The 16,334-nt window shown below is 38.3% G+C and overlaps 1 protein-coding gene across 6 annotated transcripts in view; it reads left to right on the top strand.

Moving 5' to 3' along the window:
• The window catches only part of arhgap12b (Rho GTPase activating protein 12b), a 54,395-nt gene that overhangs the window by 18,513 nt on the left and 19,548 nt on the right, over window positions 1-16,334 (top strand). For 2 of the 6 annotated variants that reach the window (XM_081393400.1, XM_081393397.1), the window contains exon 3: window positions 8,914-8,997. The exons of 2 other annotated variants lie outside the window; for them this stretch is intronic. In XM_081393400.1, the coding sequence (XP_081249526.1) occupies window positions 8,914-8,997 (84 nt within the window). Of the gene's footprint in view, window positions 1-8,910; window positions 8,998-16,334 lie in introns of all 6 variants that reach the window. 2 more of the 6 variants (XM_081393399.1, XM_081393396.1) reach the window with 1 other exon arrangement.

Raw genomic sequence — 16,334 nt, 5'->3', positions numbered from 1 at the left:
GATGCTGAAAATATATATAATAAAATAGTATTCACATTATTTATGTTTTTAATGCATTTTTTAATCGAATGTAGCTTTGGTGTGCATAGGAGAGTTTTTTTTTTGTTTTTTTTCAAATCTTTTTTTTTTAATGACCTCAGACTTTTGAACAGTATGTATATGTTTCAAGGGAGATTTTCCATGTACTATCTGTGTGAAATGTGACCCAGACACGTTTTTGTTTGATTATCAGTCACTTTGAGATGTGTGTATGCCTTAGTATTTGCAAAGCTGTTAGTTTTAGCAAGCATGTCAAAACAAAGAGAAGATCCTGAAGGCAAAGAATTTCACTGCTTTCAGTACTTCACATTTGTGTGTGTACATTGAGTCGTCTGTAAACTCTCACTTTTTGCCAGCTTTTGTTACTGTGATTCAGTTATGGCTGAAGGACACAGGAAGTCATTACTAAAGAAGTTTCCTCGGCCCACTGTCTGTTTGCACTTTCAGTATTACTGTATGTGTGTATTTGTGTGCCAGTTTGTGTCTGCAGTTTTTTTGTGCAAGACCTTATGATGCACTTCCTTTAACACTCAAATAACCCTGCCGGAGTGTTACCCTTTGGCCTTCTTGCACCAAATACCACTTGGATCACAAAGATTTGTTTTTTGAGCTGTAGATTATGCTTGTGCTAATCTCACTATTACATAAAGAGATGCTTTTGAAATATTAACTCTTTCCCTGGCATTGACAGAATTTTCTATTATTTATGACACAGCGCTTCTCCGCCATTGATGGAAATTTCCGGCAATCCATGTTATATGGTAGAGGAAGCTATTACGCATCTTCTAAAAGAGTACAGAATCTCCGGATAAAAACACAGATGAAGAAAAAGCGGAAACAAGTGATAGAAGCATGGCTTATGCATTTGTAAAATAACAATCATCAAACATTAAACAGCATATAAATGATAATGCTAACGCCTAATGTCGACCTAGGAAATAGTTTAGGACTGTGCAAGCTTAGGGGATGTTGATGGACTCGATCTATTCCATATATGTTTTGATCATCGTTCTGAATGCGTAGTCTTTTTTTCACTATTTTCTCAGCTTTTTATTTAAAATGTTGTTTTTTTATGATACTTTCCCCCCTTTCAAGTGTTGATAAAAAAGAATGCATAAAGCTAGAATAAAAAGGGTTTTTTTTTGTTCTGTTTTTTAAAGCAGAGCATGTTCTTGTGTATATATTACATGTTCAGATATTCATACAACAAAATATTCAGGCGGCCATGAAAGTTTGTGAAAATTATCAGAAATGCTGGTGGGGAAAGAGTTTATAGCATACACTGACCTGAACAGTCAGGGTTCAATGTCAGTTCTTAAAGGGATAGTTCACCCAAAAATGAAAATTTACTCACCCTCATGTCATCCCAACTTAGACTTTTGTTCTATTGTGTGGAACGCAGAAGATTATTCAAAGTGTTTTAACTCTTTTCAAGCTTTGGTCCATATAATGAAACTTGATGGGTTCAAAACAACATTGTGCCCTGCTGAAATTCATTGAAGGGACAAAAAGCACAAGACATTTTTCAAAATGTTTTATCTTGTTCTACAGAAGGGTTGTTAATCTCTGGTACATAGGGAGAAGCTTGTCAATGAGAGTGACAGTTTGTGATATCTTCCAACAAGACACTCCCCTCATGTAATCCTCATAAAATCAGCTTGGCTGATCCTGTGTTTTGACACACCGTCTAGGCAGATGGTTTGAAGACCCCAGTCAAAGACCACTCTCGCTATCCTTCCTGTCACCCTCTGGCTCGCTGGCCACTGAGTGCTTCTAGCTCTCACGTTTCACTCTAACTTCTCTTTCAGTGCTGTTGGGGAAATTGCAGGTCTTATCAGTTCAGAGCCTGAAGTTAAAAACATCTCTCAAAATGCCAGCTTCTGAGTCAACCAACCTGGAAAGATTTGGAGTGTGTTTAAATTAGTATAAAAGCATGTTCTCCTTGTCTTCTTGCATTGAACACAACCCACCCCCATGTAAAAGCCTCTTATGGTACCTCCATAAAGAAGAGGGGGTTGGGGGCAGATGGGAAAGAACTGGATTAAGGGGAATGTGACACACTCTCTTAGCGTTACATGGTTGTATGTGCATACATTTGGTGAGGATTTTAAAACGACAATCTAATCTACGTCTACAATCTAATCTTTATTCTACAGTGGGTTTGGTGTTTATTGAATTCCAGCCAATAATGTTTTTTGTCTCTTAAAAGGGCAGTTTTTCTATCCCTCCTTTTACTCATCTTATACTCTTTTATGTCCTTTTTGGAGAGGTTAATAATATCTCTTTCTCTCTCTGTGTAGTGTGTGATGGATTGCTGTCTGCTTGTGCAATTGGAAAGAAAGACTTGGGTGGATGTTTGTGCCAGTAAGCACTGGGTGCCCCAAAATGCCCCTTTATACTGGCACAAAGAGAGCCTAAAGAACCAAAGCAAACACTCAAAGAGCCGCTTGTGTTATGGTGTGTCCCTCTTACAAGATTCAAAAACATTTATCGGATTTTTTTTCCTTTGCGTTAATGTACCACTATTAAAAATCTAGCCGATAATTATTTTCATGTTGTGGTCAATAACAGATGCCGATATTTAAATCCAATATATTGTGCACCCCTTGTTGTTGAAAATGTAAGTGTTTGTGAGTAGCAATAGTGAAGTAGAAATGGTCAAATTGAAATTTAAATATTCAAGTCAGGAATATTATCTTGAATTCATATGTCAGCCAGACAAGACTCCCAAGTATAAATAGTGTGAATAGTGTGTTCACACTGAAAAGTGCACTTTAAATACCCGGATGATGCACTTAATTAACTTCAACTTAACTGTCGCAACTTTAATTACGTAGCGGAGGGGGAGGGGCATCGGACTCCGATGTCGAATGACAAAATAACCATATAAAATTCATACACGGACGAGTACATAGTGCATAAGTACGTACGTATAATATAAGTGCATAGTGTAGTAGTGCATCATTTGGGACGCAACTTTCATTTTTCCCAAACAATAACTCGGAACAGCAGAACTGCCTTGTGTTCAGATTCAGGTCTCTTAACTAGGCCTGTGTGTGTGTGCTCTAAATTTCATGCTGTGTCATTATAAGTATCAAGCCCCGGAGTAATAAAATTGAATCCCATAAACACATGCACAAAGTGGCCGAAAGCCCAATTATTGGCTTTGAAACCACAGCAGTCTATTCTGAAATAAATGTCTGCTTTTAGCTTCACCTCCTGGAGTTGCTTGCTGAATCTAAGGCAACTGCAGGGGAAGTGTTGTCATCACTGAACTAGACAGAGAATGAGACTCTAGAGGCCTCCAAAGGGCTGAATGACTGACAAAAGCCACATTATCAGACATCTAAGGGGGGTGAAGAGCCTCCATGTCTCTTTACCATTCCGTTTCAGCTGAAATACTCTCATCCAGTCAGTCAGCCAAAGGGCGAGAGAAAGATAATGTCACCGATGAATTTGAGTTGACAGATGTGAAATACTAGTTTTGATATCTGTTTGAGGCTAAATGTGTAGGAGGGACAAAGTGAAATAAAGCAAAATTATGTTTCAGATACTGGAAGAGATGCATACACAGGGACGACACATTTCTTGATTTATTAGAAAAATATTGGAGATAGCCAATATCAACATTCTTTTGATAGTCATTTAATTTTGTGAGATTTTATTTGATTTGATTTGATTTGTAAACATCTGAATCTCCTGCACTTTACTGGCATGGGACACTGACCATTTATTTTATATTATTCTATTTCTATCAAAGAATCCTAAAGATAATGTATCATGGTTTTGACAAAAATATTTAGCAGCAAAACAGTTTTCAACATTGATGATAATAAATGTCTCTTGAGCACCAAAATCAACATATTAGAATGATTTCTGAAGTGTCACGTGACTGAATACTGTGGTAATTCAGCTTTACCATCACAGGACTAAATCACATTTTAAAACATATTCAAATATCCATATATTTCTGTATACTTCTGTTCAAGCAAACATGATTATTAACTAATTCAATTACCAAATATCTTCCAATTTATCAATCTGGGCAGTATATTGATTGATAACTATGGAAAGGTAAGAAATATTGCATTTTGCTGCTTATTTTTTTGCTGAAAGCCATACTCCATGACAGGAAGAGACCGTCTTACTGACACTCAATGACAATTTGCTATTTACATGAACAATCAGGATTTTTTTGTGAAGATAGTCTGTGCACTCTGAGACTCAAACCTGATTGTTCATGGCACCAAATGATGTCTGAGGAGTCTCATTTTCTTCTCTTCCTATAGTGATTCAAAACCCTGAGTCAGGAACAAACATTTCAAGATGAATAAGAACATGTCTTGATTTGTTGTGGTGGTTTGACATCTTAACAGGTCATTCCCCTCCCGGGCAAAAAGGGTAAATCAGATTTTAAATCCATAATCCAGATGACAATGTTGTTGTCGTCTCCCTTGTTTACGTAACTCTGGCTTCCGGAGGAACTATTTTTGTTCTTATATTGCTATCGACTGTAACGTAAAAAGACTAAGAATGGTGACGAACAAGCTTGATCTTTAGGATTTGACCTTATGTATGCAGACTGGACATAAAACTGAAGAGCAGAGTTTAATGTGCCAGTTAAAGGTTCTCTAAGCGATGTCACACGCTTTTTAGGCTGAAACATTTTTTGTCACATACAGCAAACATCTCCTCACTATCCGCTAGCTGCCTGTCCCCTGAACACACTGTAAAAAAACACTGTCTCTGTAGACAGCCCAGGCTCCACAAACGGCGACAAAAACAAACTGGCCCAGCCTGGACCACGAAACATAACTAACAGTGTTCCAACCAATAACCGACAACAATGATTTGGGGGTGGGGGTTGAGCGGTTAGTGTGCGTGCACATGAAGGGGGGTGTAGGGAGTGGAGGAGAGAGAAGCATGAAGAGGGAAGTTAGCTAGAGGAGAGATGTCGTAGACAACGACTAACATTAGAATTATATTCTCTTGAATTTTGATATGGCCGACACACGACCAAAGAGACGACGTTCCGATGAAAAAATAGCAAAGAAGAGGGAAAAGGAGAAGGAACGCGCAAAGTCCCGAATTTACATCGGAAAAGCCTGTTTCAGGAAGCACGGAAGGGAGGGGGAGGGGAGGGGATGAGGAGGAGGGAGGGTCGAGCTAGCCTCCATTTCGTTTGACAATACTTCGAACGTCAACAAGAAGTGACGTCACCCAACATCGCTTAGAGCACCTTTAAAAGTTTATGGAAGTGCTGGGACATGGTGATGTTAGTTAATCATCAGTCTAGGAGTAACATAAGCTGCATGACAGCTAATGCAGAAGTTTTAAGTGGGTGTCTCTTTCTCTTCTGCTTTTCCTCTCATTCTTTCTCTTGAATTTTCAAGGTCTAGAGTGATTTTGGGTACTCTGCAAAAGTTCTCCATGACCTGTCTGGTCTAAAATCATTCTGAAAACACTGCGGAATCCAGCTTCACATCAGCCACTGCAAAGCGACCAACCATCGTCAGAATATCTGTCTGTAAAATAAGTACAGACACTATTTCATAGACATAATAGAACAAAGCAGACTTAACAGTGTTGATTGTGATTATCTAGGTAACTTGCTACTTGGTGCCTCAAACAAATCTTAAGGCTGAGAGTATGACGTAATTGCAAAGGATCATGGTTAAGTTTTCCCTTCTTCCTTGAATATTTTTTTATAATTTGTACAAATGTGTTTATGATGGAGTTTGTCTTGTATCTGCTAAACGAATAAATGTAAATATTGAAACAAAGGCCATGTTTTATATGTTATTTAGGCCTTTTGATCAACTTTGTTTACTTGAGCAGCCGTCTCTCACCTGTACCCCAGACAACACTTATGTCTGACTTCATTTCCTGTCTTTGTCTGGCTTTTTGTTCCTCACAGTGGTATTATTTCCTCTATGTCTGTGCCTGTCTCAGTCTTGTTGTTGTTGTTGTTAACTAGATTGAGCTCTAAAATGATCACATGACTTTTGATTGACCTAAAGAATGTCAACGACGTCTCTGAAGCGCTCTTATGAATGTAGCACTGAGGGATAGTTGAAATCATGGAAATCCAGCCTACAAAATTCCCTGAGGCTAAATTGTATATGTAAGTGTCTGATTGGAGGTTTCTGTGACAGGTTTAATGCTGGATTAGCAGCTGCACAGCAAAATCTATATGTTTGCACGTAGGGATGGTTCTATGTGGGTCACCTTGATGGAAGGTGAAAGTGTATAAAATAAAGAAGCAGAGAGGAAGAGAGCTCTTGAAATGTTGAGTGTTGAATTGGTGGACAAGTGTTGAGTTCTTATAATCACTATGACAGACTTGGTAATACTCACACCTCTGCAGAAGTGATAGCACATGAACACATTCTTTTGTACTATTGTGCAGATTGCCGGTCACGCTTTAACCTTGCCCTTTTTCTTATCGTGTTGTTTAAAGCAGGAGAGGCTTGATAAAAGCATAAGCATTTAGAGTGTCTTAATTTTTAATTAACCTGATTCACCCTCTCGTTCATATCTGTTATCTTCATAGTGACCATTTCTGCATGAGCATGTGAGAGAGATTTATTTAAAAACTTTATTTAAATAGTGCATCCTAAAAATTAAAATTCTGTCCTCATTTACTCACCCTCATGTCAATCAAAACCTGTTTGACTTTTTGTTCTATGAAACACAATAGATTATATTTTTTGTTTTGTCCATAAAATGAAATTTGACAATTTGACATAAACATTTTGATAGTATAGTATCTATAGTATTATTATTATTATTATTATTATTATTATAAATACTGCAAACCAAGTTGATGTCATCTTGAGGTAGTGCTGGGCGGTTTGACCAAAAATCAACATCACGATTTTTTTCTAAATTATACCGGTTTCACGGTTTTTTTTTTTTTTTTTTCAAGCATGATGGGTGTTAACCACATTTTCTACTGAGTGAGAGAGGAAATACTGCAGTAGATTTACTTATAATGCCATATTTTATTGTCATGAGTGAATATTATAGAAAAAATCCACACTAATATTAATAATACAGGTTTGCAAGGCTGTTTACAAAGAGGTGCCAGCAGGACGCGCTTTCCAGCGCTTTCCAGTGGTTTCCCCGGTAACGGATGTACACAAAGCAGCAACGCTCATAAACACTGCTTTATCAGGAAAGATAAAGAAAGATTCAATCGTAATAACAAAGAAACTTTTCTAAAGACCGTCAGTTCACTTCAGATACGTTAATACAGTATAAAAACACGCGCGCCGCGAGAAAAAAGACACTCTCACCCCCACACGTCTCGTGCCCATTCTAGTCAATGCTTGTGTTTCAGATCGAAGCTTCCCAGAAGCGGCTCTCCGCGCCGCTTCGCTAAATATAGGCGCCAAGTCTATTTTGACGCACCGCGTGGAGGACGGAATAAAACCTTGTCGCAGCTGTAATGCGCCGCAGACGTGTGTTGTAAATGAGGGGTGAGACTGTGTCGCGCAGCGCCGCGTTCCGATTAAAGCGACATACACCGGTATTGCGGTATATTAAAAATTCATATCGTAACAAAAATAAACACCGGTATTCGGTATGAACCGGTAAACCGCCCAGCACTATCTTGAGGAATGATTTGACATAGATGTATTATTAAAGCTGCGAAAATGGCTGCCTAGTCAACAGAGTTGCTTAAAGGGGACTTTGGTTGTACTTTCGAGAATTGTAAACACCAGTCTCTCTCAGGCTCAGCCACACACAGTAATCACTATATGCATTATTCAGTGAGTGGGGTTGTGAGTGGGTGTGATGTATTGGGCACGAGAGTCGACGTCACCGTGTGCAAATTATCAGCAGAAGACTTATGGTGTAGAGCTTGACTAGGCACACAGGGCACTCACAAAATTGTTCTTTGTTCAAAGCCCTGCATGGCAACTGCCCAGCCAATGAAATGTCAAAACTGCTGACTCAAGGCAGGTCAAGCTTTGACTGTTTTTAAACAGGTTTCCCCAAACACTGCCTTCGTCCGCCATTGGTTGAAAAAAAAATATCCCCGCCCCAAACTCACGCTATTGGTTCAGCCACTGTTGCTATGTCAGACTGGCTAGGGTGCTCAAACAAACAGAGCAATGTTTTGATAGCACTGTTGTGTTTTCACTTTTCAGAGTGCATCAACCTACACAGGGTGTACTTATAATAAAATAGGACAAAAGCATTTATTTATCAAGCCTTTACACTGACAGTGATGTGTAGACCACAAGAAAGTCATTAATTGTCATCCAACAAAGTTTAGCAGAATTAAATTCGTTAATAAATATAAAATTGGCTACTACCAGTGGGAGTTTGGTCAGTGAAGTTCATGTGATTTGCCACCTGACACTGCAGTCGAGTTGAAACGTCCAAAAGCAACCAACAGCACAGTAACTTGGTGACCTCTAGTGATTTAATCACTGTCAGTGTGAATGGAGCTTCAAACTTACACCCTGACAGACTCATGAACAGGAACCATGGCGATAGAAATCCCACCGTTTCTCTGTGGAGCGTGTGAACTGCATCTCCATTGATCTCTAGTGCTGTAACCTCTGACCTCTGTTGGAAGACCCTCAGCGTACAAGGCCACCCTGTCATGATTTCTCTTAGTGGTTGCTTTACTCTCTCTCTTTTACTCTACAATAGTCAAGACCGGTGTCCTAATGAGTGAACCTATTTAAAGAGAACGCTACTGCTTCTATATTTAACCTACTAAGATGCTCTCTTTAAGCACCTAGTGCCTGCCTTTTTGTGGCTTTGGGTTAGAAAGCCGTGACTGACTCTTGTCTCTGATTCCTTATTTTTCTCTTCCGCCCTCTCTGTATCGCTTGCTGTCCCTCTTGCTTCAAGAAGGACCTCACTTTCTCAGCGGGGGCCGGTTTTGGCCCCAGATCCACAGGAGACATGTTCTCCTACCTTCGATCTCCACACTACCTGGTGAGTGTCCGAGCACTGAAGGGGGAAAATGAGAATGCTGTGATATACAGGAAGACGTTTAATGTAGGTTGGGTTCTCATTTAAGGGTGTGGCTTCTCATATATGATAAATGTTATCCATATGTACATTTTTAACATCATTGAAATTGAAATAAAAATGTTAAACAAATAATAATTATAAAAATGCAATAAATGTTGGATATATTGTTATTATTAATATTAACTGTTTCTATTAATAATAATATACACTACCATTTAAAAGTTTAATGCTTTTATTCAGCAAGGATGCATTATATTGATCAAAAGTGAAAGCAAAGAGATCCATAAAGTTACAAAACATTTCTATGTCAAATAAATGCTGTTCTATTCTTCAAATAATCCTGAAAAAATTCACTGTTTTCACAAAAATATTAAGCCATGCCACTGCTTTCAACATTGATAAGACATATTTCTTGAGCAGCAAATCAATCATATCAGAATGATTTCTAAAGGATCATGTGACATTGAAGACTGGAGTAATGATGCTGAAAATTCAGCTTTGCCATCACAGGAATAAATTACGTTTTAAAATATATTAAAACATAATATTTCACAGTATTACTGTTTTTACTGTATTTTGTCATGTATGTATGGTATGATTATTATTTTAATTAGCTGCAGTGTTCTGTCATGTCTCTGTCATGCTGTCTAACGACTGGAATACTCTATACTTTTGTGGTGAAATCTCACACATAACTTGACCTACAAGAAATGGACAGTGTGTAGGAGAGAGGGATGATGTCAGTTGTTGTTTTGAACGGAGAGCAGCACTGAGGCTTCCTTAGCAGAGAGGCAAGTACAGGTTGCGTCATTGCGGCCATTGACGTCTTTTTGCTGATTAACCCGTGTCATTCAGGCAAGTGTCTTCAACACTTAAGCTTTGTTCCGTCAGTACGGTGGCTTTGTGGTCATCGTGATAAAGACACATTGTTCTGTCTATTTCTGCAGCTAAAGGTCTTGTCCAGGGCAGGCATGGGTGTCCTGCATCACTAACATATGTCCTCATATTGCTGCGTTGAGCGTTGGGAATGTCTTTCTCCTATAGTTTTGCATAATTAGAATTCCTTTCCCACAATTCCCCAAACATGCTCTTCAGTTCTGCCATAGAGAAAAGTTTTTGGTTGTTTCCAATGCAGAGCTTCGCATTTCCAGACTATTTCAGAAGTCTTTCTGAAATCATTGTTCTTTGCTCTTCCATGCCTCTGTGCTGACACTTTTGAAAATCTTTTTGGCTGTGTCTGTCACTCCCGAATCGCCTCGCTCTGTCTATTCATCTCTCTGTTCCTCTTTGTTGAGTCATTGTGAGTTGTTCTGAGGGCAGCTCTGCCTGAATAGCTATTGTGCTCTCTGTACCAAGAGCCGTCATCTCCTTTAGTCCATGTGGCAGACGTTCGACGAGAGTCTAAGACGTTTCGTTAACCCTGCTGTGCTTGTGTGTACAGGGGTGACGGACCAACACCGGGAACAACACTTGAGTAAATCAGCCGTAGTGATCTAGCACAGCAAGTGCACCGCAATGACTCTGCACCTTTGTTAACAAGCCATGTGCTTAATTTAAGTCTAGGACACACAGTTGGGATTTCTTTCATTGGATGCATCATTACAGTGATTGCGTCATTGCATCTAATGTGCATGTTGTCGGGTCGTTTGGCCGATTCTGATTTGATTCACCTTGACAAGATTATCTGTTTCAGTATCAGTTTAGATAAATCCACTCTGTCTGAATTATCAGTCTGTGTTTAAGTGAGTAAGAGAGAAAGAGGAAAGTATCTCTCTAGAAGGCATTTCCTTTATGCTAAGATACGATCAAAAGACATTATGTGGTGTTGTTTAATATATTTCCTGTCATGCATGATGAACTGAAATATTGTCCATTGTTCTGTCTAAATAAGCAAAACTTTATTTATAAAGCACCTTTTAAAGTGCCTCACTGAAGATTAAAACTAAAGTAGTAATTTGCGACAGACTGAAAATAAATGCATATCCGAAGTGGTAACACGTAGCCTACGTCAAAAATAAAAACTTTATCAGAACATTTATCATATTATATTTGTGGTAAAATGGGATCTTTGACAGTAAGGCTCTCTGTGTGAGACAGAATAAAAAAATTAAATGCATATCTATTTGCTCGTTTTTTCACAATTTGAGACAACAGTGAATTTAAAGACTGATATATCCTGCCATGTTTTATGTACAAGCAAGTGTAAAGGCCTGTTTACAACAAGACTAATGTTGAAGTCTGTTTAGGACAACATGAACATTCACATGCCATTAATGCAACTTTTATGTTGTTTTTTTTGTTTTTTACAGAGAGGTATTCATCGCATTGCGAAGAAAACCAATAAGATTCAAACTTTTGGTCACATGCCTAGAGCTGTTACATAAAACTACGAATTAGTGGCACTTACGAATTAATATGATTGCATTTGGTGGTGTTTGATAATCCATAGTCAATACAAAAATCTGAAAGGCTGTTTGAAAAATGTTTTATTTGCTTTCTTCTCTGTAACAAGCAAGTTGGAAAGAAAGTTGGGCAGCGCTTTGTGTACTATAGTAGCCGGGGTAACCGCTGTATTCCTGCTTTTCAATAAGTGCTGCCTGTTGTCAGAGATTGAATTTGCATGTTCATTCAGCCCACCTGCTGTTTTTTACACATTGGTCTCAAGTGTTTCATTATCATATTGCTAAGGTAGTTTGGTGCAACACCGTGAAGACATTTAAAAATGGAGGATGCTGCGATCAGTTCTGGCAGCCAATGAGCCAAAGGGTTTAAGTGATTCCTCAGTCTAGTATGAGTCAGCACAGCAGTCTTGTTGCTGCATTCTGAGCTCTTTGTAAGTGTTTGATAAAGGTCTTTGGTAAGTCAGCCAAAATACAATTGCAGTCTTGATGTAACAAATAAATGGGTTTTGGTGAGTTTCTCCCTGGCCGTAAGGAAGTGAGAGAAAAAACACAGAAGAGAATCTCAGGTCACCAACAAGTCTGGTTAAAAAACACTATACGATTATGATTATAAACCGTTACTTTAGTACTTTTTAAAATGCGTTTTAGATCAGTTAGATTGGATGTTGTGTTTTGATAAAGATCTTTTGTTTGGATGAGTAAGCACTGACTTCAAATCAAGTCCATTAGTGTAATCTAGGAGTAAAGCCACACTGGGTAAACAGTGTTTTGGTATATCAGAGTATAGATCTCTATACTTGTGTTCTAGTGTAGTTGTTATTGGGATGTTATAATTGTGTTTGTCCTGATGTTCTTAGATATTTAGTTGATTAAAACTAATTAAATTGTTATAACTAAAATTATTTAAAGGCTCTTAGCTCTGGTACATTACATCTGTATTTTGGAGAAAAATAAAATCTATCTTGCTGGTCTGAACCTACCTGTCCGTGTGTGTGCATGGAAAATTTGTTTTTTAGTTTGTACAGACCATCGTTAACCCTATAGTGTGTGTCAGGGAATCATCTGTCTTTGATGCTCGGGACAGTGGACAGAACTGTCACTTGCCAGATCGGACTTTTGCAATGAAATTGCAAATTTTATACTTAAGCTTAAGAGAATTCAATACAGTAATCGTGCACTGTTTGAGAAGTTTGTGTGAGCAACACACATCCAATGCACGCACCCAGAAAGCCGCATCTCAGTCAGCGGCTTTCATGTCTTCTTGCTCTTGAACGGACATAATCGTGCAAAATTAAGGCAAAGTGCCCATATTGCGAGTTTCCTTGTAAACATAGGCTGCGTCCAAAATCATATACTTTGAGTAGGTATTTTTTTGAATAAGTAATTATTTCACAACCCCCCAAAAAAATCGGCTAGTATGTTTAATATAATATCAGTGTGTGTTGTATGAATGTATCCTGGACGTAGTACATTCGCCATGTCGTTCCCATGTGACCTACCAGCATCAGTTGCGTCACTTCACTGCCATTCACAAGTCCTTTCTGTGGCCTCATGGCATAGTAAAGTGTTCAACGTATGCACACTTCTAAATTTCGCCGGATAGGTCTGGGTCCGGGTACTTTTTAAAAAAAATGTATTACTTTATTTCATTTCTGTACCTGAAATCTACTGTTAGACCAACCTGAAAAGCATTGTTTATTTCATATTTGTATGTTTGTTCTATTGTATTTATATACTTTTGCTTGTAATTTGATTATTTGTTTTTATTTTATTGCTTACTGTTAACAATATTGGAAAATTTAATATTATATATAGTTAGGCTAGTAGTTTTTGGTGTCATAACCTTTTTATTAAGGTTACATGGGTCAAAAACAATTACCAGACCTTTTTTTTTGTGTTGGGGGCCAATAACAATTTTGGCTATGCAAGTAAAAATTTGAACCCAACCAGGCCAGTAGAAAAAATCATCCACGTTGAGCCCTAGACACTGGAGTTATTGACTAGCATGGTTGTAATGCTCCATACACCATATATTATGACAAATTCCCATACCTTTGCTACTTTTTGGAACAAAGCTTGTTGATAGAAAATCTATACTATTTGAAAACAATAGTCTTTTTAGTTACTTTCCAATGCTGGAGGTCAATGCATACCCCAATAGATGAATCAAAAGAAGAAAGAGTTTATCCCCGAAGGTCAACCCAAGATTTTACAGGTCAGGATTAGCCTATAGTTTCCCCCCAACAGTCTGCTTTGCTGTAGATACTGTAACTTGTAGGAAATGCATTATGTCGACAAAAATACAAACAGTGGAAAAGTTATATTTGTGTTGCAGAGCGTGTCAGTTCAATTAAGTTTTTCAGTAGTGCAGTTTTTTAAGCCATTGCATTCGTCAGCACATATAGGCAACACAAAGAGAGAAAGACAGAGAGAGGGATAAGGGGGATGGGAGAGAGAGAGAAAGAGAGATAAAGGACGAATCATCAATCCAGCCTTTCTGTCCAGGAGCATCCTCACCACAACTCACTTCAAGGTTTTAAGCTAATTTAGGTGACAACCATCCCCATATTTTGAACTCCCCTTGTTCAACTCATCTTATATCTATAATAATGATTAGTGTGAAATTTCCAGTTTCGTGTAGCATCAAGCTACACAGAAGTGTAGTTTTATGTTCGATAATGGACAATAAAGTATGTCGTTCCAAAAACTTTAATGTATGGAAAACATGGATTGGTAAAAATGAAGACCAGCATGCGAGTTGTGTGTGTCTGTACAGACTGTAGGTTGAAGATATGGGACATTTACTCACAAGCAGTGGTTTGAGCACAGAGAACAGAGTGTTGCTCACTAGGAGTTCTCTCTAACATTTCTGAATAATTAATAAGGGTTTTTGGGGAGATGAAGGGAACCAATGAGAACACAGGAATTTGCATGGTTGCGGGATGCACCGTCTGCCGCTGTGGATTTGGGACTACCATCAAAGCACACCGCCTGCAGGTTTCACCATACACACACGCACACACTTCTACGCAATCACAGAAAAACAGATATTAACTGCCACATTCACTGTTTACGACGGATGCAAATCTACACATATGGTTCACCCAAAAATAAGAAAAATTCATGTCATTATGTACTCTCCCTAAAGTTGTCACTGACCTGTATGATATTCTTTTTTTAAAAAAAAATAATATTTCAGTGGTTTTTGTCCATTCAGTAAAAATCTGTGCTCTAGATTGATTGTTTGATTTGATTTGACTGAAAGAAAGAAAGAAAGAAAGAAAAAGAAAGAAAGAAAGAAAGAAAGAAAGAAAGAAAGAAAGAAAGAAAGAAAGAAAGAAAGAAAGAAAGAAAGAAAGAAAGAAAGAAAGAAAGAAAGAAAGAAAGAAAGAAAAAGAAGAAAGGTCCAAAACAACATTGTATCCTACTGACTTTTTATTTTATGGACCAAAAAAAAAACATCTGTCTAGCTCTATGTACATATTATATCTACAGTATACATACATGTACATGTGGATGGATGGATGGATTGATGGATATATGTGCTTCTTATAGGCTGTGCATAACTAAAGCAAAGCAAAAATTGTAATTTTTGCCAGGTTTTCCTCTTAAATTTCCTCTGGCATTTGTACCCTTTCGACATCTGTTGCAGTGCTTCAGAGAAAAAACTGAGATTGCTCTGACTGAGATTTCATATTCTCATTGAGTCTTACAGAAGCCGTCAGCATTAGAGATGAGCACAGGTGGTCTGTTGGCGTGTGCATGTGCGTTATCACGCAGCATTGTGCCGAAGACCTAAAGGTTAATTGGTTGTCTCTCTGTCAGAGTTTGAGCATCTCTGAACTCACTGAGGTGTGAAACTGAGCTAAAGTTCCCCCATAAAGTTTGCTGTCGACCAAATCAGCCTTCCTGGAGCCTCACTTATTGATTGGAGTGCGTGTGGTTGTGTCCTTCGTGACACTCTTGCAGTTGATACTGTGGTCTCATACAGTTGATATAGACCTCATGTTCAGTTGAGCACACACACATCCATGTGGCTCCAGGGGCTCTGGGGGAGGTGACTAGATGGCTGTGCATATGTCACAGATGTGCTAATGTGTGGCTGAGTGGATGCATCCTGACTGCAGGCAGTCAGATGGAAATGTAGGTTATATTGGTCATTCATACTTAGTCCAGGAGAAAGAGAGTGAGATGGGTCTTTGTTTGTGTAAAGGAGAGTTATTGATGGAGGAAAAAAGACTGTGCCCTCTAAAAACAAAGGGAGCGATAAGTTAAATGGAAGATTGGTATTATTATTATTACTAATAGTCATTCTTTTCAGTGTCATGAAGGCTGCAAGTATGAAGATGAAGCATTTATTTAACTGAGCTGAAACAACCCGATATCATGAGAACATTTTTTGGTAATTTTGAATATTATGGCAGTTTGTAACGGTTTTACATTTTGGCAAATTTGTATAAATTCATATGATTTGAGGTTTTTAAATTTTTATTTTTACTGGAAAAAAAGCCAGCATGAAGGTCTACCCCTAACCCCACACCTAAATAACCACCAGCAAGTTACAAATGTATGAAAAGGTACAAATTTGCCGCCAAAATGTAAAATAGTTGACATTAGTGTTTCACCAGTGACTAAAACTGCAAATCTGTATGAGTGAGTTGTATTTTGTAATTAGCAGTTGTTATGAACGTGATGGGTCGGCATTAGTCCACTGAGGTAATCAGCCAATCACAGTCACTGCCTTCTCTCGTGTGGCTTTTAGACTGTATTTTGTGTAGAAAACACCCCTGTCCTACACACAAGTCACAAGTGGTCAAATGGTCTTCTCACTTCTCTTTCTTACTTACACATTCATTCTGTTATGTAACCATCTTAGAGTATGTCCCAGCTTAACAC

Source organism: Scardinius erythrophthalmus, assembly GCF_964197995.2.
Source record: "Scardinius erythrophthalmus genome assembly, chromosome: 18".
In the NCBI taxonomy this organism is placed as follows: domain Eukaryota; kingdom Metazoa; phylum Chordata; class Actinopteri; order Cypriniformes; family Leuciscidae; genus Scardinius; species Scardinius erythrophthalmus.
This window is presented reverse-complemented; position numbering and strand designations above follow the sequence as displayed.